The sequence below is a fragment of the Anopheles stephensi genome, chromosome 3, assembly GCF_013141755.1.
Source record: "Anopheles stephensi strain Indian chromosome 3, UCI_ANSTEP_V1.0, whole genome shotgun sequence".
NCBI classification, from domain to species: Eukaryota; Metazoa; Arthropoda; class Insecta; order Diptera; family Culicidae; genus Anopheles; species Anopheles stephensi.
The window spans coordinates 76,212,081-76,235,120 of NC_050203.1; the positions used below are offsets into that span (position 1 = coordinate 76,212,081).

The 23,040-nt window shown below is 46.8% G+C and overlaps 6 protein-coding genes across 7 annotated transcripts; 4 read left to right on the plus strand and 2 right to left on the minus strand.

The window, feature by feature from the left end:
- The first annotated feature begins 88 nt into the window (after nucleotides 1-88).
- Nucleotides 89-4,417, plus strand: LOC118510807 (clavesin-1-like). Of its 2 annotated transcripts, XM_036053124.1 has the most exons (4): nucleotides 99-577; nucleotides 1,658-2,119; nucleotides 2,414-2,814; nucleotides 3,025-4,417. In XM_036053124.1, exons 1-3 carry the CDS (start codon nucleotides 353-355, stop codon nucleotides 2,600-2,602), a joined length of 876 nt encoding a protein of 291 aa, XP_035909017.1. In that variant the 5' UTR covers nucleotides 99-352; the 3' UTR covers nucleotides 2,603-2,814; nucleotides 3,025-4,417. The 2 variants fall into 2 exon arrangements, with proteins under 2 accessions (XP_035909016.1, XP_035909017.1); XM_036053123.1 differs by lacking the exon at nucleotides 2,414-2,814 and having other exon boundaries at nucleotides 89-577.
- On the plus strand, nucleotides 4,229-6,344 carry LOC118510806 (clavesin-1-like). Its single transcript, XM_036053121.1, has 3 exons — nucleotides 4,229-4,666; nucleotides 5,075-5,536; nucleotides 5,600-6,344. Exons 1-3 carry the CDS (start codon nucleotides 4,433-4,435, stop codon nucleotides 5,783-5,785), a joined length of 882 nt encoding a protein of 293 aa, XP_035909014.1. The 5' UTR covers nucleotides 4,229-4,432; the 3' UTR covers nucleotides 5,786-6,344.
- A 1,839-nt stretch (nucleotides 6,345-8,183) lies between these two features.
- Nucleotides 8,184-9,905, plus strand: LOC118510811 (retinaldehyde-binding protein 1-like). The gene is made up of 3 exons (XM_036053129.1): nucleotides 8,184-8,600; nucleotides 8,679-9,140; nucleotides 9,217-9,905. Exons 1-3 carry the CDS (start codon nucleotides 8,382-8,384, stop codon nucleotides 9,391-9,393), a joined length of 858 nt encoding a protein of 285 aa, XP_035909022.1. The 5' UTR covers nucleotides 8,184-8,381; the 3' UTR covers nucleotides 9,394-9,905.
- A 374-nt stretch (nucleotides 9,906-10,279) lies between these two features.
- LOC118510810 (retinaldehyde-binding protein 1-like) lies at nucleotides 10,280-11,473 on the minus strand. Its single transcript, XM_036053128.1, has 3 exons — nucleotides 11,167-11,473; nucleotides 10,637-11,098; nucleotides 10,280-10,515 (listed from the first exon to the last, which is right to left on the minus strand). Exons 1-3 carry the CDS (start codon nucleotides 11,383-11,385, stop codon nucleotides 10,339-10,341), a joined length of 858 nt encoding a protein of 285 aa, XP_035909021.1. The 5' UTR covers nucleotides 11,386-11,473; the 3' UTR covers nucleotides 10,280-10,338.
- A 2,059-nt stretch (nucleotides 11,474-13,532) lies between these two features.
- Nucleotides 13,533-19,223, plus strand: LOC118510812 (alpha-tocopherol transfer protein-like). Its single transcript, XM_036053131.1, has 3 exons — nucleotides 13,533-14,459; nucleotides 18,049-18,504; nucleotides 18,570-19,223. Exons 1-3 carry the CDS (start codon nucleotides 14,024-14,026, stop codon nucleotides 18,608-18,610), a joined length of 933 nt encoding a protein of 310 aa, XP_035909024.1. The 5' UTR covers nucleotides 13,533-14,023; the 3' UTR covers nucleotides 18,611-19,223.
- A 1,557-nt stretch (nucleotides 19,224-20,780) lies between these two features.
- LOC118510813 (clavesin-1-like) lies at nucleotides 20,781-22,485 on the minus strand. Its single transcript, XM_036053132.1, has 6 exons — nucleotides 22,056-22,485; nucleotides 21,853-21,947; nucleotides 21,635-21,788; nucleotides 21,260-21,564; nucleotides 21,022-21,175; nucleotides 20,781-20,944 (listed from the first exon to the last, which is right to left on the minus strand). The coding sequence occupies exons 1-6, from the start codon at nucleotides 22,234-22,236 to the stop codon at nucleotides 20,901-20,903; spliced, it is 933 nt and encodes a 310-aa protein (XP_035909025.1). The 5' UTR covers nucleotides 22,237-22,485; the 3' UTR covers nucleotides 20,781-20,900.
- Nucleotides 22,486-23,040: the final 555 nt, after the last annotated feature.

Genomic DNA, 23,040 nt, shown 5'->3' on the forward strand with positions numbered 1-23,040 from the left:
GGCAGCAGGTGAGGGAGGAGAAGTGGTGGGGGGGGGGGTTGGGGGCTGAGGCCTCGGGTTGAGCAGACCGTTTGAAGACAGTGGCGCGGGATTAGTCAGAGGGAGTCTCCTCGCGGCTTCTTTATGTAATAAGACTAGTGGTGCGCGATTGTCCACCGATCATCAGTAGCTGATCGATCGTTCTAGCGGTTGGACGGTGCGGATCCGGTTAAGCGTCGAGCATTGTAGCGACGGTTAAAGCGCTGCGCCTTAATTACCCCTGCCAAGACACCTTGTTCGGCGGCAAAGTGCGTGACAGATTGTGTGTGTGTGTGTGTGTGCTTGTGTGTGTGTGTGAGTGGTCCGTGCCAAAATGTCTCTAAACCCTTTCGATATTGAGGTGGATCCTCCGAGCGAGGAACTAATGGAGATCGCTCGCCGCGAGTTAAGAGAAACACCTGAAGTTCGGGCCGCCGCTGTAGAGGAGTTACGCTTACTGCTCAAGGATGCGAAGGATATGTACTTCAGTGAGGAGGAAGACTTCCTGCTAATCTTTCTACGTCCGTGTCACTTTTATGCCGACAGTGCGCTTAAAATGGTGAGTGACAGCAGGCAGCAGGCGCGTGCGATCACCCTCAAGACAAAAGGGTCGGTGAGATAGCAGTGGTGATGAGTCAAACACTGGGCGTTCTTTCTTTACCGCGTTCCTGAGTTATCGATATCGACAAGAACGACGATCGTCTCCAGTGTCACACCGGGACCGGGGCAACCCATTGTACTTGCCCTACCCCATCGGAGGCATTGTTGTCTTGTCTGGTTTGTATCACGTCTGTAATGGGTTTTTTGTCCCGTCGAGGTGGCTTGCTGTGCTTGTCAAGTAGCTCTTGGTACGATCTAATGATCTGCTACTACCTTGAGAAGGATGGGTGCTAAGACATTTCAGGCAAAAACTATACCTATTCTTAAATTGATTTTGCGTCAGCGCAGATTGTCTACACTTAATCGAATCAAGGTCGGTGTAATTAGAAGCGGCATTATGTAGAGAGAGCCCATGTCCGGCCTGAACCTCGTGACGCTTTCTGACGTAGTTTAATTGGCCGTTAAATATTGCCAAAAAAACGGTGCGATAATGCCTCATGCAAGTGAGGTCTTTCAACCAAAGCATCCCTCTAGCTCTCTCTCTCTTATCTTAGCTCTCAGCTGCGAAAGATGAATTGATTAGATTAGCTGCAACACATGGCAGGACCCCCTTTTCAAGAGCCGAGGGTCTAGTAGGAAAATCGCTACAAAATTGCATTCTTTTCTCACGAGCTAAGTGGAGGACTTTGCTACCGCCGGCTCTGGAGTGGCAGTGGAACTCGTGCAATCAGTTTGCCCGCAAGTTTCACTTTTACCAAGATAACAACCTAATACAACGAACGGCCTATCCGCTTGACGCTTGAACGTGCTGTTTCGTTCCCTTTTCGAATGAACGCCGGAACACCCTCCGCGTGCGAACTTTGGACCTCGTGACGTCACGTCAGCCGATACCGTACCGAGTGGCCCCCATTACGCTTTGTTTCACGCCTTCCAATCAATCAATCGGCCTGTTCCAGGTGGTTCGCATCTATCACGCCATATCGATCGTCTCCAGTTGTCCGCTCATTCTTCCCGTACCTTCTCCCCGTCTCTCACACAGATGCGCCGCATAGCCGAGTTTAAGAAGACGAACCATCCGCTGCTGCACGCACTCAAACCGGAAGAGGAAAAGCTTGCCTTTATCGATCACAACGTCGTGAACGTGCTGACCAACCGGGATCAGAAGGGTCGCCGGGTGTTGCTGGTGAACTGTGGTGCTGCCTGGGACCCGAAAGCGGTCAGCTCGGAGCAACTGTTCCGTGTGTTCTTTCTGATCCATCTGGTTGCGCAGCTCGAGCCGGCCACCCAAATCAACGGGGTTGTGGTGGTGCTCGACTTTGACGGGCTGTCGCTCAAGCAGGTCAAAGCGCTGTCGCCCTCGTTCTCAAGGCGGCTGATTACGTTCATACAGGACGCGATGCCGCTACGCCTCAAGGAGGTGCACATCCTCAAGCAGCCGTACATCTTCAACATGGTGTGGGCACTGTTCAAGCCATTCATTCGCGAGAAGCTAAAGAGTCGCGTAAGTATACGTCGTCGTAACCTTGCACTGAGAAACCAAAATTTTATTCCCATGACCCGAAACCGTAGTCAGACCTTAGTCAGACACCCGAAGTACCTGCGCCATCATCAGCTCGCGGCGGTTATCAGCGCTCACTGTTTGTAAACAGAAGCGCCCCGAAAGAACAAAAAAAAAACCGTCGAATCTATTTTTAATGATTTGCGTTCTGCCTAAAGCAAAAGTCACGCTGCGATCACAGGAACGATCTACCGGAAGTTAGTAAGCTAACCACTCCTATGTTTCCTGTCCTGGCAGATCTTCTTCCACGGTATGGATATGCGCAAGCTGCACAAGCACATCGATCCGAGTGATCTGCCGGCGAACTACGGTGGCGATCGGCCACCGATCAACTACGGCGGCAAGGAATGGTATCCTTGCGTGTACAACTACATCGACCACATAAACCAGTGGAACACGTTCGGGTTTGTGCCGAACATTCAGTGAGCTAGGAATCGTCCAAAGCCTGCCTAGAATCGATACCCTCCGAATACATTCGAATATTATTAGGATTAGTGAGCACTAGCTTAGAGCGTTTCTACTTACACCAAAGGCAGCAGCATCAGAACCGCGGGAAGTAGGGAACTGGATTGGATCAGACTATATAGGGTTAGCTTACATTAGGCACCATTTCTATCGCGTACGATCACCAGCTAGAGGTAAGTACCGTGTCTCTCTACCTCCTGTGAGTGTTTTCGCCCTGTTCGTGTTTGTGCTGCATGATCATTCCACAGCTGCTGTGCCCGCCGTCCGTGCTCACCACTACCAAAAGTTCGCCACTATCATACACTACATCTAACAAACGATGCGACCCGGTCATTGATCCACACGATTCACGATCACGTTTCTAATCTCGCTCTCTTCGACAGATCTTCTTCCATGGCAACGACTTGCGGCAGTTCCAGCAGTACGTTAGCGCCGATCACCTGCCGGCCGACTATGGCGGTAATCTGCCTACGATCGACTACACCGGCCGGGATTGGTATCCGTGCGTGGAGGCACAGCTCGATCACATCAGCAAGTACCAGCAGTGTGGATTCGTTCAATCTCAACAATCGGGATAGGGGTTGAAAAAAACCTCACTGAGCTGTGAAGCTTCCATGTATGTTTTAACGGGTTGAGCGGCAACTATTGGTTAGAGTGGGGTTTTGTATGTTTTTACTTTGTATAATAAAAGCTGTTTAACAACATTGACGCCCCTTCCGTATGCTTACATTATAAGCGGTTTAGTTTAGCTTTAGCGCTCGGAACAGCGCGTAGCAAAACAACTCAATAAATTAAGTACCCAATTTCAAAATATTTGCGACCAAGTGCGCCAAGGTATAAGGGTCACATCATCGCTGCGATTGATAAGGGGTAGTGGCAGCAGATTAGCGTCGATCAACATCGGCAGTACCCCGCATTACGGGAAACCTCATCCAGCGGCCGTTCATTGCCGTTGGAAGGTCCAACAATTGCCGGCTGCATACGGTGACGTGTGCGGATGAGAAGTGTGGTGACAAAATCCAGACATCCCACTAGTTTGGGTTTGTTGAGCCGTGGCCTTGGCGATGGTCTTAGTAAGCTAGCTGATAAGCGTTACCCCTTGGCAGGCACCACCAAGCCACAATCGCAGCGTGGAGGTAGTAGTATCAGCTGTTTTTGGTGACACGTCCCGAAAATAAGCACCGTACGGTAGCAAGCCTCCACTTATCTCGAAACTAACGAATCAAAATCAGCCAGAAGGTGGAGCGACGTTACGCGGCAAGAGTTGGAACCAGGTTTCGGGAGCGGACGATTGGCGATTACAAGTGCGCCGCCTGATCCGATTGTGCCAGCGTAGCGGGTGTTTTGGTGACGCAGAAGCAAAATTTTCATTTTTCAGCCCCCCGAAACAACCTCCCCTTCCACCGAAAATAAAAAAAAAACCGAAGACCGACACACAAATTTGCCAACTTATCGCTCGCTGGGAGCTAGAATGCGGGCGAGAGATATGCGGGGTGAGGGAAGAGAAGGGTACTGGGGAGTGGAGGGGAGTGTGCAATGCGCGCGCGATTTTGATGTAATCGATGAGTGCCGGTGCGCAAACACATTCGCGTTGTGGCCGCCGGACGAAGCGGTTCAGATTTTGGGGCGATTTTGGTTTTTCGCACGCGGGAGAAACAACCAGTCCAGGTGACAACAGTCGGCGATCAGTTCTTAGTGTGACGTGGTTATCCAGTTAGCTGAAGAAGGATCGAGCCATCAGTAGTTGTTCAAAGTTGTGCTCCAGCCGTAGTTCAGGGGGAAAAAAGCAGAATGAAGACGATAGCACAGCCCCCGTTCGACATCGTGACCGAGCCGGCGAGCGAAGAACTGCTGGAAGTGTCCAGGCGCGAGCTGCGCGAAACGCCCGAGGTGCGTGAGCAGGCGATCAAGCAGTTGCGCGAACTGCTGCACAATGCCACCGACCTGAACTATGCGGACGATGACGACTTCCTGCTGATCTTTCTGCGCCCGTGCCACTTCTATCCGGACAGTGCGCTCAAAATGGTAAGTTCGCGTGTCAGCAGGTGTTTTTGGTTTTGGTAGTGTTGTCAAGCTTACCGGGTCGCAAGTCCCAACCAACCCTAGCTGCTGTAACCTGATCCTGCCCGTTGTACATTAGTGCACGATAATCAGTTTTGGTTCTCGCTCGGACCGGATACTTTTGGACACCTTGAAGCGTCTCGACAACCCAAAACTTGTACTTCTCACTTGTAATGGCAAAACGGTCCGATAAGGTGTCCGAGTGTTTTGACCGAAAACGGGTGGCTCTTGATAAGACTTCCCGTTGATTAAAAGGAAAGGATGGTACAGAGCAGGTTATCGTAGGGATGGATGCATTTTCTTATCGAATCGTATGACCACAGATGAGGGGGAGAAAAAAAACCCTCAATAATGGGTGTATTGTGTCCACAGATGCGAAGAATAGCTGACTTCAAGAAGAACAACTACCCGCTCATGCACAACCTCACGCCCGAGGACGAGAAGCTCTCCTTTGTCGATCACAAGATCGTGAACGTGCTGACGAACCGGGACAAGAAGGGTCGCCGGATACTGATCGTGAGCTGCGGTGCCGTCTGGGACCCGAAGGCAGTCACGGCCGAGAAACTGTTCCGGATGTTCTATCTGGTGCATCTGGTAGCGCAGCTTGAACCGGCCACCCAGATTAACGGAGTCGTCATCGTGATGGATTTTGAGGGACTCGGACTGAAGCAGGTGCGCGGACTATCGCCGTCGTTTTCGAAGCTGCTGCTCACCTTCCTGCAGGAAGCTGTCCCGTTGCGGATGAAAGAGTTCCACATCCTCAAGCAGCCGTACATCTTCAACATGGTGTGGACACTGTTCAAACCGTTCATCGGCGATAAGCTTAAGAAGCGGGTAAGTAGACATCTCCGTGGTGAATTGAATTGTTATAGCTAATCGAGAACCCTTCCCACACAGCTCTACTTCCACGGCAATGACATGAAAAAGCTCCACATGCACATCGACCCGGCAGATCTACCGAAGAACTATGGCGGCACTCGACCGGCCCTCGACTACGGTTCCCGCGAGTGGTATCCCTGCATCGAGAAGTACACCGAACACTTCCACCGATGGAACCACTACGGTTATGCGGCAGGTCCTTGAGCGTGGCGTCCAACCACCCTCTCCTTCTTCTCCCCCTCCTCCTGCACCGTCGTCTGCAGGCCATCGCATTCCAAAGAGAGGCCAAAAACTACTTACCCACAACCAATCAAGCGGAAGCATTAAGCAACGGATGGTGCGAAGTTCGATCATTATTGGCTGCAGGGCGATAAGCAATCGGCGTAGCAATGACGTCGCGACAAAAAGACCGGACCGAAATACGCGGACGCGCTCGCCCTGCGATGTGATAAGCTTCCGTTTTTGTTTTTTTCGATTACGGGCGGGTTGAAGGACGCAAAACAAACAGTCGCCATTTCTTGTTTTCTTTATATATAAGCGCTGTAAGAGTACACATGGGATCAAAACGGGACACTATTAGTGATTAGGAAGTGTGAACAAAAAAAAAAGCAACCCGCCATTACCAACCGCAAGAGTGAGCCCCTTCGTGTGGGTTTAGAAAGAGAGAGAGATAGATGGATTAGCTGCTCACGCACTCGTTCTTGTAATAGCTTTTGGAATGGTATTTATAGTAATAAAAGTAAATAAATTGTCATCGATCATAGAGGCATGAGGTTTTGATTTCTCTTATCGGGGGCAGGATTAGCGGATGGATCAATGTCGAATTCCAGCCGGATTATGGAACCGTGCGTGGCACAATGACGGTATCCGATTCGATACGGGGTTTTCCTGGTTCACCGATAAGGTGCGAGCGTGTGATACGTGTGAATTTGTTACCGTTTGGACCTCCAACGAGCTATGGACCATGACTGATTACCTCTAATTATAATGATAAAGCGCACAGAACAAATGCTTTTTAATTTCATTTGTCGTTATTTTCAATTATGCCCAACGTTCGAGCACGAATTTGAAAGCGCCTGAATGCAGGCAATGCGCAAAGCACATATGAATGCAGAGCAGCTGGCAGGGTTGCTCGTAGCTGTATCGTGAGTTTTGTGGGTTATTTCTTAATAATTAAATTGAAATAAAAATGTAAAACTACAAGTGTATCATATATTGAATAAGGAAGAACAACAAGGATTTGATAAACTTCTGATGATGATGACGATAAACTTCTCTTTGTTTTTTATCTTTAACAATTTTTAATAGGAACTGTAGACATAATTTTACTAGAACCATACTGAATTCATGATATACAAGAACATGATTCTGTTGTTTGTGTGAGTTATTGTTTCAGCGCACAGAACTTCTCTTGCGGGATTTCGGTATGTACAGCTGGATGGTCAAATGAATAAGAGCACTTTTATATTCGATTTACAACTTATTGCCTTAGATACTTCTATTCGGTATAATCAACCCAAAATTTTACAAAAGTACCTTCGGAATCTAAGTTTAATATATCACATCAACATAACAAGCTCGTGTTGCGAGTTCTATTCCTTAAAAAAAAGATGAGTTATATTAATTGAAAACCCGACTTAATACCATCGCCTTAAAAAAGCTTCCTCAAATAACACTCACTCTTGTTCTACACTTGTATTCCAAGCAGTGTGGTCTTATTATTAGACCTTCTGCTGGGCACAAGTTGTGATTGTTGATTCTTGAAATAATAATACGGTACATCTCTACGCTGCAAGCTTGTATGATGTAACAACGATCGCGAATGATTTGTGCGAAAGATCAGCAACCACAGATGGGAGCTTATCAGTGTGTCATGCTTTACATAACTTCCAGCCAGTGGCTATACCATGCCATTCTATTTTCTCAATCCACTGCAAGCGAACGGAACGCCAATTTGTTTACTTTCCGAGCCATTAACCTGATCAGAAATGCCACAAAAACGTGACCCCTGCACCAAAGTGCAATCCTTTATTGACTTTATTCAAAGCAACTGGGGACATTGTTGAATATTCTGCTGCATTTTTTTCCCCATTCTTTCCTTTTTTCTGTTATGACTACGTCAACCTTTAGGCGGCATCCTTTCTCGGAGCGACACCCAGTCCAATCAAAGTCCAACTGGTATCAATTGCCTCCGTTCCTCGCTGTGACTTCCAGCATTGTCACACGAACCTCCAAATCGTCTCAACGCTCGGGGGCCTGATAAGACGACTCCGGGCCCGAGGCGTCCCCGTTTTATCAATCGCAAACTTCAGCAGCTCACTTCCTTTCAAGTGTTAACGGCCTTTTCGCTTGCTCGCCTGTGTTTGGATTATGTGAATCCAATCGATGCCTTGCACCGCCCCCCTCATTACATTACCCCTCTCTTCCCTCCCCCCCAGGGGGTTGGTGTCTACTGGACAGTTCATCGTCAGTTTATCACTCACGGCACCTTGCACAGAGGGGGATTGCCAGAGCCGGAGTGCTGATAGTGGCCGGCGACGACCTAAGAAAGACGCTGCCAAATGTAAACGCGTGGTAAGCACCGAAGCTAATCTAACGAAACGCCACGAATCGATGCGTCGGTAAGGGTATCAGTGTAAAGAACGCAGCCCGTAAACAACCGAACCATCATGGGCTGATAACGCTCGGGCCGCCTGGGACTGCAGAGAACGGGCCGTGGTCAGAAACGGTTTCGGAGTCGCGGGATCTAACAGGAGCGTCACAGTGTACTGATGATCATCGTAGTGGACGGAGTTGGCAAATGGGAAAGTTCGAGCTGGAAACGGCGCCTCCGAGCGCGGAGTTGTTGGAGATCGCCAAGCAGGAGCTCCGGGAGACCCCGGAAGTGCGGGCAGCGGCTGTGGAGGAGCTACGCAAACTGCTCGAAGCGGCCACCGATCTCTGCTACCCGAACGATGAAGACTTCCTGATCATCTTCCTTCGTCCGACAAAGTTCTACCCCGAAAGTGCGCTGAAGTTGGTAAGAAGCGGGGAGGTCGAAGAATTCACGACGGTCAAAGGATAACGATTCTAATGCCTCCGAATGTCCCGGTTGTAGATGCGCAACATTGCAGAGTTCAACAAGAACTACAAGGAAACGCTGTACAACCTGATGCCGAGCGATGTGCAGAACGTGTTCATCGAGCACAACATCATCAACATTCTGACCAACCGGGAACAGAGTGGGCGTCGTGTGATGATCGTGAACATGGGCGAACCCTGGGACCCGAAAGCCGTGTCCGAGGAGCACATCTTCCGCGTGCTGTACACGATCCACAAGCTGGCAATGCTGGAACCGGCCACCCAGATCAACGGTGTGGTGGTGATCTACGACTTCAAGGGGATGGGCATGAAGCACGTCAAATCGATGTCGCCGGGTGGTGCCAAGCGACTGCTGACCTTCATCCAGGAGGCGAGCCCGCTGCGTGTGAAGGGCATCCACTTCATCAACCAGCCTATGATTTTCAGCATGGTGTGGTCACTGTTCAAGCCGTTCGTGAAGGAGAAGCTGAACAAGCGTGTACGTACATGAGCCTACACATCTGCCGAACGAAGTCGAGACGGTAGAATCTGAAGTTCTGATTTTCTCCTCGTAGATGTTCTTCCACGGTGACAAAATGGCCAAGTTGCACGAGCACGTACACAAGGAGTTCCTGCCATCGAACTACGGCGGAACTCTGCCCGCGTTGGACTACGGTGGCAAGGAGTGGTACCCGGTGGCGGAACAGCATCTCGACTTCATCAAGAAATGGAACTCGTGTGGGTTTAAGTAACCCCGGGAAAGTTCGGGAGATCGAGGCTGAAGTTCGGAGGAACTGCCAGTTGCCAAAAATGCATCTTTATCATCACCACGCCACGGGTTTGCCTCATTGACCGTGACCACCAAGCCATCGGGTAGCTAAAGGGAGAGAGAGAGAGACAGAGAGGACACATTCGCTGTCTAACTCGTTATCAATCGGTCGTTGTATGACTCCAATAGACGTCAAACGTTTCTTTCCTTTTCACTCTTTCTATCTCTCTCTCTCTCTCTGTCGCACTCTCCCATCGTTTTTCTGTTTCTATTTGTGCGCTTATCATTCATCTGCCGAACCAACAGTTCCGAGTGTTTTATTTTTAGTGTCAACCATTTTCGATCCCTCAGGCACAATGGGATGCGTTACAGTTTCGGAGCGTCATGTGAAGCAGTTATGGAAAAGACTCGATTATTACACTCATGTTGCACTTGTTATCACAGTTTGTTACGAGTTCTGTGTGCATAAATAAACATACGCGTTTTTGAAAAGAATTCTTGGCGCTGAGTTGCTTACTTGGGTATTGAAGATAATGTTTCAATTAATTTAAGACCTTATATCTGGATCAGTTTAAAAATATCTGATGAGAGTTCTGATGTGACCAACCAAGCGAGGTAGCAACGCTCGCTATCTTCGACGACAGCATGGCAATAAACGTTAGCTTCTGTGTCAAACTCATTCCTCGCCGAGTTGTAAATCGATTCCAAGAGTCTCAAGAAAATCTCTCCCACAAAATACAAAAGCGCACTACGGGCTTAATCTTATCGGGACTTGATTGGGAAGGATTAAGGGCCACCCTCTCGAGCAAAGGTCATCGTCGATAAGCAACGCATTGTGTTCCTGACAGTGAAACAGCAAGAAATGAATGTTTGTGTTTGTTAAAAAAAAGTTTTATTTTAAGGATGAATTTGAAGAAGAAAGTGTCACTTATTTAAATCCGCACGAGTTCCACTTGGTGATGAACTCGGTGAACTGCTCGGCCACCGGGTACCACTCCTTGCCACCGTAGTCTAGGGCCGGCAGAGTTCCACCGTAGTTCGATGGCAGATAGTCCTTGGGGATGTGTTCGTGCAGTTTGGCCATCTTCTCACCGTGGAAGAACATCTGGAAGCGGGCAGGGGGGGAAAAAAACGGGAGCATAATTAAGCAGGCTCGATCCACGCCGTAACCTTGCCCTTGCGACGACGCCGCAGACCATCAAGGTTACTGGGCACTTTCTACTTACGCGCTTGTTCAGCTTCTCCTTCACGAACGGCTTGAACAGCGACCACACCATGTTGAAGATCATCGGCTCGTTAACGAAGTGGACAGCCTTCATGCGCAGCGGGCAGGCCTCCTGGATGAAGGTCAGCAGCCGCTTGGCGCCGCTCGTCGACATTGCCTTTACGTGGCCCATGCCCATGCCCTTGAAGTCGTAGATCACTACCGCGCCATTGATCTGGGTGGCGGGTTCGAGCACGGCCAGCTTCTGGATGGTGTAGAGCGCCCGGAAGATCTGATCCTCGGTCACCTCCTTCGTGTTCCACTTCTCGCCCATGTGCACCACCATCAGCCGACGGCCCTTGTGATCCCGGTTGGTGAAGATGTTGATCAGTCCGTGATCGACGAACACGGGCTTCACATCCGCCGGCATCAAGTTGTGCAGGAGATCCTTGTACGACTTGTTAAACTCCGCTACATTGCGCATCTTTTTGAGGAAGAAATGGTGGGTGTGAGGGACACTTCATACTAGAATTCTGCCACCAAGAAACTCACCAACTTGAGTGCGCTTTCGGGGTAAAACTTCGTGGGGCGAAGATAGATCAGCAGGAACTCTTCATCGTCCGGGAAGTTTAGGTCGCTCGCTTTCAGCAGCTTCCGCAGCTCCTCGACCGCGGCGGCACGGACTTCTGGCGTCTCCCGGAGCTCCTGTTTGGCAACCTCCAGCAACTCTGCGCTCGGTCGCGAACGATCAATCTCAAACGGACCGGGCATCTTGAGCACTGCCTCAAACAATCGAACCGAATCGCACACTGGGAGGGAGTCTCGGAGTCTTAAAGACGCCAGCGAAAGTAGAGCCGGTCGGTCGATTGGAACGATTTAAGTACTCGAACTCGTAATCGCACCGCTTATCGTCGGTTGGATTAAAGATACACACTGCACACTGCAGCAGGGTTCCGAACCGATTAGGCGGTTTGAATCCCGCCCCCCGCGAAACATTGTCCAAGCAGGTCTGGTGGTGTTATCAGGACCAAAAAAAAGCCTGAGAGGGGTTTACATAACGAATGTTTTGGCCAAATTCGAGACTAACCGTTGATACAGCTGATGGTGAGTTTACACATTTTGTTTGCCTTCTTTCTCGCTGAGGCCCTTGCAAGTAACCTTTGTTCATTGGACGACCAAAACGAGCGTAACGACAGGCACCTTCACTGCAGGTGCATTGGATATCATCGGGGAAACAGATTTATCAAACATTACCGGCTCGTCTCCAGTGCGGCCACAAAGAGACATATTTTGATTGACTGAATTTGGGTCTCATTTATTCTATTCCTGTTTCGCTTTGTTCCCACTGGCACAAATAGATCTCGCTAGTGCATTAGAACCAACGAACCATCAAACGTGATTGTCAGCACGATTACAGCAATTCCGCTTCCCTTCGCGGACAGAACGCAGATGGAAAATAATTATCTGTTCATCATAGCTTACAGAGCTCCATCCGACTCTGGGAGGGCAACGTACACGCTGAGGGTAAGGCATGTACGTGATTAATGTTTCTCTAGCACAGGCAGGCAAGATTGTTGTGTCCGGTTCCACAGCCGGTGGTTAGTAGTCGTTGATGCGCATTTACACCTACCAGACAAGCTCATTAAACGGAGAGGAGGATTAGAAATATGAATATTGTTATGCTGATTGCATAATATTAGGAGTTTCGGGAAGAATAAATTATTTTTTAATTTTTTTTATTCATTTAATTCACTAAAAGTAAGCAAGAAATTTATTAGGTAGGTAGTTTTAACAAAACACTAATTATGTTAGCATTCAAAAGGGTGTAATAGTCGATATTTCTAAAGCTAAAATTAAATGAGAGAAAATTTCACGCCTTATAGTATGCAATCCGCAAGACCAAATTCAAAAATAGCACTTGACGTCATTTCTTTCTTTCCTACAGCTGGGTTAACTCTTCAATCAAGCCCGTTGGCTGGGTTCGGTCCACTCTTACACTACCACTACACGCACAGTTGAACCGAGCGGCATCGATCAAGCAAATGTTGTGTATTGCCTCACACAATTTCAATGTTTGGCGTCTGAAGTATTGAGCAAACGTACAGAAGGTACCCATCTTCGGTTGAATTCGCTTGCGTACCCACCACTCGCCGGGCGCCATCTGCGACATGAAGAATAGAAATATGAAAAAGAGAAGAGAGAGCAAAAACAAAAGATGAAGATTGGCGCTATGGATCAAGTGGAACCCGCTTTGTGGTGCATAATTTAATAATGCTGGAGATTGATTTGACTCATCCAAATATATTATTTAGTATGATTTTGTTTTACGAAGTAGCAATGAACGGAACAAATATATAGAAAATGCAGCAAAGCTATGAAGTAAATAGCTGACGCTCTCCTCTGACCGTGGGGAGCTGTTTATAGCATCCCCAAATTGCACTGTAAATTCAATTATCACCTCAATCACCCGGCATGTGTGACGGTCTGTCTTGCACGAGCGACCTCCAGCTGAAGGTCATTCAGCACAGGTCCAGCACAGGTGCAGGAATTTTGTGCTGGCACCAGCAAGCACCCGCGAAAAACCCGGTTCAAAAAGAAACCTGTCACACGGAAAAATACAGTCAAAAAATTTTCCCAGCTCCGTGCAAACCAGAAGGGCTCCGGTCGGTCGCGAAGGTTCGTCGCTTGCCGGACCGGTGAAGTCTTTCGTACCGATCATCAGCCCGATAGTAGAGCTCCGTAAGTAAACAAAGCTAAAAACGCATACGCAAACAGACGGACGGGTCTCGGGTGCGTCAGTCAGCAAAGCAAAAGGTCACCAATACACCACAAACGATCGTGACGATCGAGCGAACGGCCGAACGGCGAATGCGGTGGGCTGGGACTCGGACGGAAGTCTATAAAGCCGGTGGTGTGATGATCGTGCGGGTTCATTCATCGTCGAGCCTGGGAACGATTGTGATCGAGTGCAGTGTGGTTGTGATTTGTGTTGTGCAAGTTCTGGGCTTCGTGCGTGCGTGCGTGCTTTAGTGTTCGGTTGCGTACTGCCTTCAACTTCTGGCAGTGCCGGTTCGGAGCTGTTGTGGGTCAAGTCGACTCAAGAGGAACAGAAAACAGAGGCATTTTTTCGGAACTAAAACCCTCGCACGCAGGCTGTAGTAAACACGCCATCCGGCTCAAGGTTACCCAGCTGTCGGTTTGTTGGTTCGCAGCTATCTGTTAGCTCTGTCTGTCTGTCGGATCGGTTATCGATTTCGGTTGGGAAGTGGTAATTGGAGGATTGTGTCCCTGGTGTACCATTAATGCCCACGGTGTTGGAAAGTGAAAAATCCTTGGTAATATCAAGTTTTACAAACTTGCAGTGTGTGTTTGTTAAGTGATTTAAACGGCCAGGCGAAACCGTACCGAAATGTCGATTAAGTACAACGAGAAGAACTATCCGTACATCGATCTCGGCCGTGGGTACATCATCTATCTGCAGGATGACGATTACACCGAGCAGCGGTGGATCGTGAAGGCTGAGCAGGAGCTTAACGAGACGCCAGAAAATAAGGCCCGCTCGTTGGAGCAGCTGCGGGAGCTTCTGCGGGGCGAGAAGAAGCTAACCGTGCCGCTGGACGATGAAAAGTTCCTGCTGAAGTTCTTGCGCCCGATGGCGTACGATGTGCCGAAGGCGTTCGACTGCATCCGGCACACGTTCGCGATGAAGCGCAGCTACGGCAAGGATTACTACGATGGCCGCATCAAACCGTCGCACATTCGGCACATCTACGACTCGGGCATGGTGAGCTTCCTGCCGTTGCGTGACGACGACGGATGTGGCATATGCGTTACCCAGCTTGGACGTAAGTAATCGACCGAACGCTCTGCAATTAGCATTCAGCTGAGAAGCTCCATTCTAAAGGCCCGTTCGTTAACCCTTTCAAAATCTTCAAACCAGTGTCGAATGATGGTTCCACCCTTTGGTGAATTTGGTGTGAAATCTCGTTGGAACGGAGTTAAATTCTACCCCCAATCCAACCATTACTTTGGCAAAACAATCTCGCTTGGGGTGGTTTTGGTTTTGGGGTATTGCGACTCACCTTCTAGTTGCGAGTGGTTTGAAACATGATCATGCTGAGCTCGGTTTGCCTGCAATAATGGCATTTGATTCGGGCTGTTGCTGTTGAAATGGAAGCTGGAGCTGTTGGTGGTGGTGGTACATTGGCAACCCTCTGGGAGGGGTAGTAAGATGGTAAGGGTGAGCAGTTTTTTTTTCTCATATCACCCCACCGGATTGTGCATGAGGATCAGCAATAGACCTGTTCGTGTGCTCATTTTGCATTGTTTGAAGCTTGGTGTAGTGTGACTTGAGTTTCAACACATCGCTTGCTGGTGCTTGAAATCGGTGTTTAACGATCATAATGAGTAGGTTTGAGAAGTTATGGGAGTTTTTGAACGGTTTAGAGAGTCCAACCGACAGCTTTTCCTTTTTACGTTGGTGTACAAATGTATGATGAAAGTAAGATGTAATTTTGACCAATCTGAGCTTCTTCCTATGTATGTGACAGTGGCTTAGCTGACATTTTTGTTCTATTTTTTCGATTATTCGTAACAACTGTCATAAAAAATACTAAAAACACTGGGAATCTCTATAAACGTTGTAGAAGAGCTCCATGGAGTGTTTGCTGTAAGAAAAATATATTTTAGAATGAATACACTTCTTCTAGATCACTTTGAAGGCTGGCAGACTACTTTTTCTTCGCTGTTCGCTGTGGCTAAATCTAGTCTCATGTTTTGTGGAGGCAAGCGATAGTTTCCAAAACCAGACCGTTGTTGCAAAACATAAGACTTCTGATTTTTCCCAAAGACTAACATGTATTGTTCACGAGTCATTACATTCTGGACTGAAGCCTAACATCGACTTGAATATTACAGCAGAAATCAGTATTTTTTAAAGTCTCTTACATCATCTTATGCAGCTTAAGAATTGATATCGACAGTTTTAAAATGAGAGATTGAAAATAAAATAATTTTAGACCAATCTTGATTTTACTAGGATTTATTTTTAATAATTAAACATTTTCTCACGCCACTCTTCAGTAGTTGGATAGCAAGTTTAATAATATGTACATTTGACTCTTGTTTCCGGAACTTGTTTGCTTTCCAACTAGCAAGAGAATTTTGATTGTCTTTAGATGATAAAAATCTTAACCACATTTTTGTCAAATTTTACTTTCATATACTTCTTAACTTTCCTAAGCGCCATTCTAAGCTCTACAACATTATTCTAATGTATTTGTTAGGGTTGATTCATTACACAATCATAACTGAGATCTTTTCCACTGAATTATTAATTCAAGTCATAGGCAGACTGATGCAGCAATTAAATTCTTCTCATTAGAATAAAACTTTGTAACAAATTATACAACAAGATGGGATCTCCTTCATTGTAATCATTGTTGGGAGAACAGATAAAATTGAAGAAAATTATGAAGTAAATTACAGGGTTTTTCAGTTGATGTGGCAATAGCATCCATTTTTATGGCAGGCTTTTTAGATGAAATGGCAAACAAGGCTAGTTGATATGGAAACGGCTTCGTATGACAGGGAAATCAAATACCTTTAATTGTAATGTGGTTCATAGGTTATTAACTATTATTTTTTGCGCTTTAAATATGTTGTAACTTGTATACAGGAACTTTTATAGTTAACTTTTGCATAGAAAGCTACTCACCAGAAGTGACAAGCTTAGGCTACAGCTTGGGGAAATGATTAGAGCGTACTAAAAAAATAAATAATTGCTCTTCCTGTCCTAAATCCGGAAAGCATTAAAATTCTGTTTTTTTTTTCAACAACCGATCGGTCCCATTATCACCGACCGGCATACGATCTTGACCCATTTTCTCCCATTTATAGCATCTGTGCCCGCCGTACGGAGCGGTTGTTGCGTAAGTGACCGTCACAACTATCGCTCCAACCGTTTGGTACTACTTTCATCGAGAACCGAGCTGACGCACCGGCAACCGGTCACTTTCAACATTTACCTTGACGTAGGTTTTGTGGTGTGCTTCGTAGGTTTTTTTTGTTTTGCGCTTTACGATTCTCATAGCTTTCCGTGGTACCGCGGAATATTCCTACAAGGTGAAATCGCGCCCGGACTGCAAATCGATACAATTAAACAGACACTCCGATAGATTGATTGTGGTTTGCCCAGGTTGGACTTTGCACTCGGAATCAATAAATACTAATTCCGGTGTAGCTGGTTTGAATTAGCAATCGGGATAAAAATGAGAGTAGTCTAGTGAAAGGGAGCGGGGGAATCCGTCACGCACGTTGCGCTCAATGACGCAACCCGGAAAAAGTTGCGCCAGTCGCTGTGGCTAATGGCTAGAATAAACATAAGCCATGGTGTGTTTGTTTTAGCCGATTTTACATGTTTTAGCATCACTTAGAATTGTGTGAATATTTGTTTTGCGTTTTGTTGGTTGCAATAAATGGTTGATGTTGGTTGTTGAGCCTAGAAACATTTTGTTCTAAAGATACTAATTAATATCTAAAATTATATGTTTTTGTGGGTGAAATTAAGAATATTTTGCGTCAAGAAAAACTTTAAAAATTCCTCGATCGTATGATAAAATAGCACAATTTTTCAATCACTGAAATTGCAACTGTTTCGGCTTCAAATGAACCAACGATTTCTGCTATCAACGCTTCTGAATTGCATACTTTGAGGCGCTTATAGGTTTCCACGATATTCGTGTGTTTCAGAGCGTCTTTGAGAGCGATTTGTTCCATCTCCTTTGTTGTTTTATTTTGATAATAAAACCAACATCCGTTTAAATTCAATTTAGTTTTTATTTATCTTTGAGCAAGCTAAGAAGCTCATAAAAGTCTTATTTTTGCCAAGCAGCCGGAAAGACAGTTCCTGTTTCGGAAGGGTTTCAAGACCAGTCCTGATGAAATTCAATCCTTGGTCTCTCTTTTTATCAGACTCAGAGAGGCTGGCAAGACCTTAAGACTGACCTCAGGCAATTTACTGTATTGTTTTCTTATTTTTAAATCGTTTTATTTTTGAAGTCACCTTCATTGTTGCTGACATTCATCGTTGTATGTTTTTATCGCACTATATTCAGCGCAAGCTACACCAACAACTCCTTTTCGTACCTTTTTTTCCCATAACCTCCACGGATGGTTTCACTTTCGACCCCTTAAAAACACACCATTTCCTACAAAATAAACCATTCGACGCCGGTTTGAGACGATCGAAGCCGAGTATTTATCCAGTCACGCCTGCCTAGCTTTCGCACGCGAGATTATGATTCGACATCCGGCAGCAAAGTTTTCCGCTGGCAGTGTTTTGACTGGTGGTTCTGCTCCGAAGACTTAACCTTTTTGGCAGCACAAAGACGTTAACAATTGGTTGTGTTTTTTTTTTCTTCTTCTCATCACCAGGAAAATGGAACACATCGAAGGTGTCCATGTACGACGTGGTCGCCCTGTTCCGCATCAACATCGAAGCCTCGCTGATGGATCCGCTCGTGCAGGTGAACGGTATTCGCATCATCTTCGACTTTGATGGGCTCTCGATGTCGCACGTGGCGCAAGCCTCGCCGAAGCACGCCATGGTCAGCCTGCAGTGGATCCAGAAGTGTTGTCCGCTGCAGCTCAAGAGCATCCACATCGTGAACAACTCGATGCTGTTCAACGTGCTGTTTACCATCTTCAAGCCGTTCATCTCGAAGGAGCTGCGGGACAAGATGCACTTCCACAACCGGGACTTTAGCTCGCTGACCAAATGCATCAGCCCGAAGTGTTTGCCGCCCGCGTACGGCGGTACGCTCGATGCGCCCGAATGCGAAGGTCAGCTGCTTGGCGACTTTATGCAGCTGTACGACAAGCACTACGAAAGTAAGTCCGACCGATGGAGATCGCGTATGTGGCGTGATGACTAACGTTCCTTCCTTTTTCTGCAGCAATGGACGCGTATGGGTACGATGAGACCAATGCTAACTGAGAGGAACCCAGTCACACACACTGCCGCCAAATCTGTGATCTATGCCGCATCGCAAATATGCGATTGGACGGTGCAGGAGCTTGAGGAGTTCTCGGAGCCCGTCGCATAACAGAACAGATCCGAGTCCGAGTGCGGTTCGCGATTAGGTAAGCGTGATGCGGTCGCCCCACTGACCACCACGGTGATATGCTCGGGGGTTAATGGTAAGATGCTAAAAGCAGACCAGACCACCTCCAGAGTGGGGCGAGGCGTTTGACATTGAAACGTGCGTCTCGAGGGGCATACATTAAAGTTCAAGTACCGCACCGACTATACGAGTGTGTCTGTGTGTTTGTGTGTAGTGTAGTGGGTGAAGGGCAAGCTGAGTGAGGACAAGTTTATTTATTGGTTTTATTAGAGGCGCGGTACGCAGTTTAGAGTATTAATGTGTGATTTTCTGTTTGGTTTTCGTGACGATCAAATAGTTGCTGGAAGGGCGAGGCGAGTGAAAAATGAATAGCAGAGCTGACCGTGTTTTTGATACTATGTTTTGAGTTATGTTTTAGGAAATTTTCCACTACAAGAAGACTAGCAATAAAATAAGGAAATTTTAATAAAAATACTCTACAATCTACTAGCAATGTGACTTCATTCGATCCTGGACACGATAATTGAAAGAATTGGAAATTTAATTATATTTTTACTTTGACCGTTGTTTACGTGAATTATTATGTGCATGCTTTATTTTTGGAAATAAGTACTTCAATTTAAACCTTTCAAATTATACAAAGCAAAACGATTACTTTCTGTTTATTGTGGATCTCGATTTAGTCGTGATTTGATCCCAACCATAATGTACCGCATGAATTTTCTAGAGTATGACCTCACACAGAAGCTTTGAATTCCATGTTTATAGGTCATTAGGTCAAATAAAATGGAGAGAAAAGCTTCAAGAAAACAATCTCAGAAAGAGAAGCACGATCCAACACGCCTTTTATCCATCTGTCGAACAAAAGGTAATTGTTGGCAGAAATTATTTCGACTTCACTATTGGAAGGAATAATTTTCAATATAATGTCTAATGGGATGAATTAATCGTGCATCATCTTGACTGATTGAGCTTCAGTGAGCTTCTGCAAGTATGGCGTTCCGTTGGTAGCAAGGAATGGGGAACATGTTATTTTTTTTCCAAAAGATTAATTTATTTAAGTAATCATCTCTGCTGCTATTTGCCTGGCCTCTTATTGCTGAAGAATTATAACAAATTTATTCACAATACGCAAAATATCGTGTCATCTGACGTGAGAAATCTTTTGAAGCCAAATTTAGGAGTTCAAAATGACTTATCAATCGCTCAAATCAGCTGTTGGTCTTGATGCACCTCAGAAGTCATCGATTTCATCCCTCTAGGCACATTTCATGAGTCTAGGCGGTTTTGGGGACCGGTTGGAATTCTGATGACCTAATCACCCGGTCGGAACCTGTTGCTGTAAGGTCATTGAACAGCTGAAAGGGCCCTCGTTGTTGTGGATTATGCTGCGTGTATATGACCAGACAGGGAGTGACTAAAATGAGTGAGATGATCACTAGCCTTAAAAGTAAGGTGTGGCTTCGACGACTTATGGTACATTGAACATGCCTTTGTTAGTGCGAAGATCCCGGGTATTGTTGGGTTCTCTGTTGGTCGTGGAATGTCTGTCGATCTCGTAGTCCTACTAAGCGAAGATTATCTGAGATTTTCGGTTGAGGCGGGGATCCGGCGGCAGAGGCGATAACAACACCGGTCTTCAAACGGCAAGACCAGGGTTCAAATCCTATCCAGATTGCCTCACCGTACGCAGGATAGACTTTCCAGCTGCGGAAAAAATCAAGTTACAGAATGCCAGAAATGGCAGGCCGAGACGTCTCGAGGTTGTAGAGCCAAAGAATTCCTCCGTGACTTCTGGATGCTCTTGCTATTCATCAAGATGTCCCAGGTTCGTATTTAAATGTGAAAACCCGCTTGAAACATGCATAATCCACTATTATAATTAATCTGGTTGATCTTAAGAACTCGTCAGCCACAAGCTCATATGTCATCTAGACTTTTTCCCCAATCCGTAGGATTCAGCTCATTGGGCGAGACAGGCCACAACCTTCAACGGTACTGCAGACACAACAAAGACAAATAAACAGACGGAACATTGCACACTAGTATTATAATATGATCCAATTTATTCTTTGTCAAACGTTTTGATTATTTTAATTTATATTTCCTTTCAAACTGGTGCAAAATAATGGCCATTTCTGCCCCCAATTCCAATCGCATAGCTTACGATTCTTCGACCTCCGCTGCATAGCCATACTTTTCCTCCTCTGTAGAGCAGATAAAACAAATGCAGCATTAATAGTCGGATTCGTTCTTCCAACTCATCAACTCATCAACCACATACCTTCAAGCTTCTCCCGGTAACAGTTCAACAGCTGCCCGATCACTGCTCCATCGTACGCCACCGGCAGCTCGTACGCTCCACCCAGAAACGTGGGCAAACAGTCCGGTTCGATGTGTTCGTGCAGTGACTTAAACTCGACACCGTGCAGAAAGATCTGAAAACACATGCTCACTTAATCAATTGCCAATAGTCTGTCGCCCCCGTTGAACCACACCCCCCCCCCCCCTCCCCCCCTTACCCGCTGGCTCCACTTTTTGCCCAGAAATGGTTTGAATATCTTGAAGAAGATGTTAAACATGCGCGCATTGTTCACGATGTGTATGCCCTTGATGCGGTAGGGTGAGTTCTTCTGGCCATGGTCCACGACCGTCTTCACGAACTTGGGCGGAAACTGGCTGATGTGCGACAGGGACAGCTTGTCGAAGTTGATGACGAACACGATGCCGTTCAGCTGGGTCACCGGTTCGCGGCCAACCGTCTCCATTAGCATGTTGGTGCAGCGAATCACCTCCAGCGCCGGCACCCTGCTGCAGTTCCACTTTGCTGCGAAAATCAATCAAGCGAGAGTTGTGTCACCACGGGCTGGGTGTGGACCGCTCGGTGTGAACATTACCTCCCATTTCCATGTACAGTATGCGTCGTCCATGCTGATCGCGCTTGGGCAGTATCTGCACAACGCGATCCTCGAGCGCGTTTTTGATCGATGCCGTGGTCAAGTGGTCGGAGATGAAGTTTTCTCGCGCTTTCATCCGATAGAAGGCTTTCATCTTTGGAACACAAACAGATCACTAGCAGAGAGTCGATGAGAGAAACCGTTTGCCAATCACTCACCATATCGAACGTGCTGTCCGGATAGTATTTCTTGGGACGCAAAAACCGCATCAGATACGACTCATCCTGCACCGGAACTCGCAGCTGCTTTTCCTCTAAAACACAAACCCAATAAACACAAATCAGCTGTGGCACGGCGCTTCAGCCACCCCAATTTATATATTCGAGGTTCGATGAACTGGCGACCTCCAAACCACACTTACGCTGAATTAACTCGCGAAGCTTCCGAATGGAGGCATCCATCACGTCGGGCGTTTCGCGCAGCTCTTTCGCAGCCTTTTCCTTCGACAGCGCGTCCGTAAACTCGTCCAAGTTCAGTGCCAGCTTCACACCATTTCCAAAGTCTACAAACGGCGTTCGCTGCTCATCGTAACGCAAAGCCATTGTGATCCCGGACAGACGAACGTATGCTTCCCGCAAGACGCCACAGCAAACAATAATATCGGCGTGCGTCCTCGTACCCAAATGTCAGCAAGAAAGTCAAAACGGCTCCAGGAATCGGAGCGTGGGGAATGTTTTAACGCACACTGCTTAAGAATCGGGTTGCGAACGAATCAACTGGGAATGGAAAGCAAAACTGGAGAAGAAAACGCACCACATGCCGGCCGGCGTTCGCCGAGACTGGACGAACTTGATCTGGGCAAGTTGGACCAGCCAGTTCAGATTCAATTCGTTCGACGCCACCACGGTTACGGGTTCGTTTGGTACGGGTGTGCAGCAGGGCGAACTGATTCGTTACAAGTTGATGTAATAGTATGCTTTTCAAAAATCAGCTGTGGATTTTATGAGGCTAGTTGATTTGTTTAAGCAGCACGATAACTGTGTTAAATATTTGTAAGGAATGGAATCAAGTTGAGAAAATGTTGAGATTGAATTATTGTATACAATCTGGAGCTTTTTGGCGTACAAGTTGTACACAAGCCACCTAACGAAGCTTTTGCTTTTCGAAAGTGACAGCGATAACGACGCATAAAGCTGCTTCGATCACTTTGCAGGGGTTTTATGAGACAGCCTATAAACGCAGGATAAAAAGAAAAATCTAGGAAATCTTCAAACATTACATTATTTTAAAAAAAGTTGCTATTTTTTATATGATTTTAGAGATATTTAGACATTGACCAATGTTTTCAAACGCCATTGAAATACAAAAATAAATTCTTTTTCTTGGTAGGATCGCGTTTATCAGGC

Bases quoted from the DNA above. Each gene is read 5' to 3' on its own strand.
- LOC118510811 (XM_036053129.1), top strand. From the start codon at position 8,382: ATGGGAAAGTTCGAGCTGGAAACGGCGCCTCCGAGCGCGGAGTTGTTG. The intron at 8,601-8,678 runs GTAAGAAGCGGG...TCCCGGTTGTAG, and splicing joins CCGAAAGTGCGCTGAAGTTG to ATGCGCAACATTGCAGAGTT. The intron at 9,141-9,216 runs GTACGTACATGA...TTCTCCTCGTAG, and splicing joins AGGAGAAGCTGAACAAGCGT to ATGTTCTTCCACGGTGACAA.
- LOC118510813 (XM_036053132.1), bottom strand. From the start codon at position 22,236: ATGGCTTTGCGTTACGATGAGCAGCGAACGCCGTTTGTAGACTTTGGA. The intron at 21,948-22,055 runs GTAAGTGTGGTT...TTTGTGTTTTAG, and splicing joins GCTTCGCGAGTTAATTCAGC to AGGAAAAGCAGCTGCGAGTT. The intron at 21,565-21,634 runs GTAATGTTCACA...TGATTTTCGCAG, and splicing joins ACTGTACATGGAAATGGGAG to CAAAGTGGAACTGCAGCAGG.
- LOC118510810 (XM_036053128.1), bottom strand. From the start codon at position 11,385: ATGCCCGGTCCGTTTGAGATTGATCGTTCGCGACCGAGCGCAGAGTTG. The intron at 11,099-11,166 runs GTGAGTTTCTTG...TTCCTCAAAAAG, and splicing joins CCGAAAGCGCACTCAAGTTG to ATGCGCAATGTAGCGGAGTT. The intron at 10,516-10,636 runs GTAAGTAGAAAG...GCCCGCTTCCAG, and splicing joins AGGAGAAGCTGAACAAGCGC to ATGTTCTTCCACGGTGAGAA.
- LOC118510812 (XM_036053131.1), top strand. From the start codon at position 14,024: ATGTCGATTAAGTACAACGAGAAGAACTATCCGTACATCGATCTCGGC. The intron at 14,460-18,048 runs GTAAGTAATCGA...TCTCATCACCAG, and splicing joins ATGCGTTACCCAGCTTGGAC to GAAAATGGAACACATCGAAG. The intron at 18,505-18,569 runs GTAAGTCCGACC...CTTTTTCTGCAG, and splicing joins GTACGACAAGCACTACGAAA to CAATGGACGCGTATGGGTAC.
- LOC118510806 (XM_036053121.1), top strand. From the start codon at position 4,433: ATGAAGACGATAGCACAGCCCCCGTTCGACATCGTGACCGAGCCGGCG. The intron at 4,667-5,074 runs GTAAGTTCGCGT...TTGTGTCCACAG, and splicing joins CGGACAGTGCGCTCAAAATG to ATGCGAAGAATAGCTGACTT. The intron at 5,537-5,599 runs GTAAGTAGACAT...CTTCCCACACAG, and splicing joins GCGATAAGCTTAAGAAGCGG to CTCTACTTCCACGGCAATGA.
- LOC118510807 (XM_036053123.1), top strand. From the start codon at position 353: ATGTCTCTAAACCCTTTCGATATTGAGGTGGATCCTCCGAGCGAGGAA. The intron at 578-1,657 runs GTGAGTGACAGC...TCTCTCACACAG, and splicing joins CCGACAGTGCGCTTAAAATG to ATGCGCCGCATAGCCGAGTT. The intron at 2,120-3,024 runs GTAAGTATACGT...TCTCTTCGACAG, and splicing joins GCGAGAAGCTAAAGAGTCGC to ATCTTCTTCCATGGCAACGA.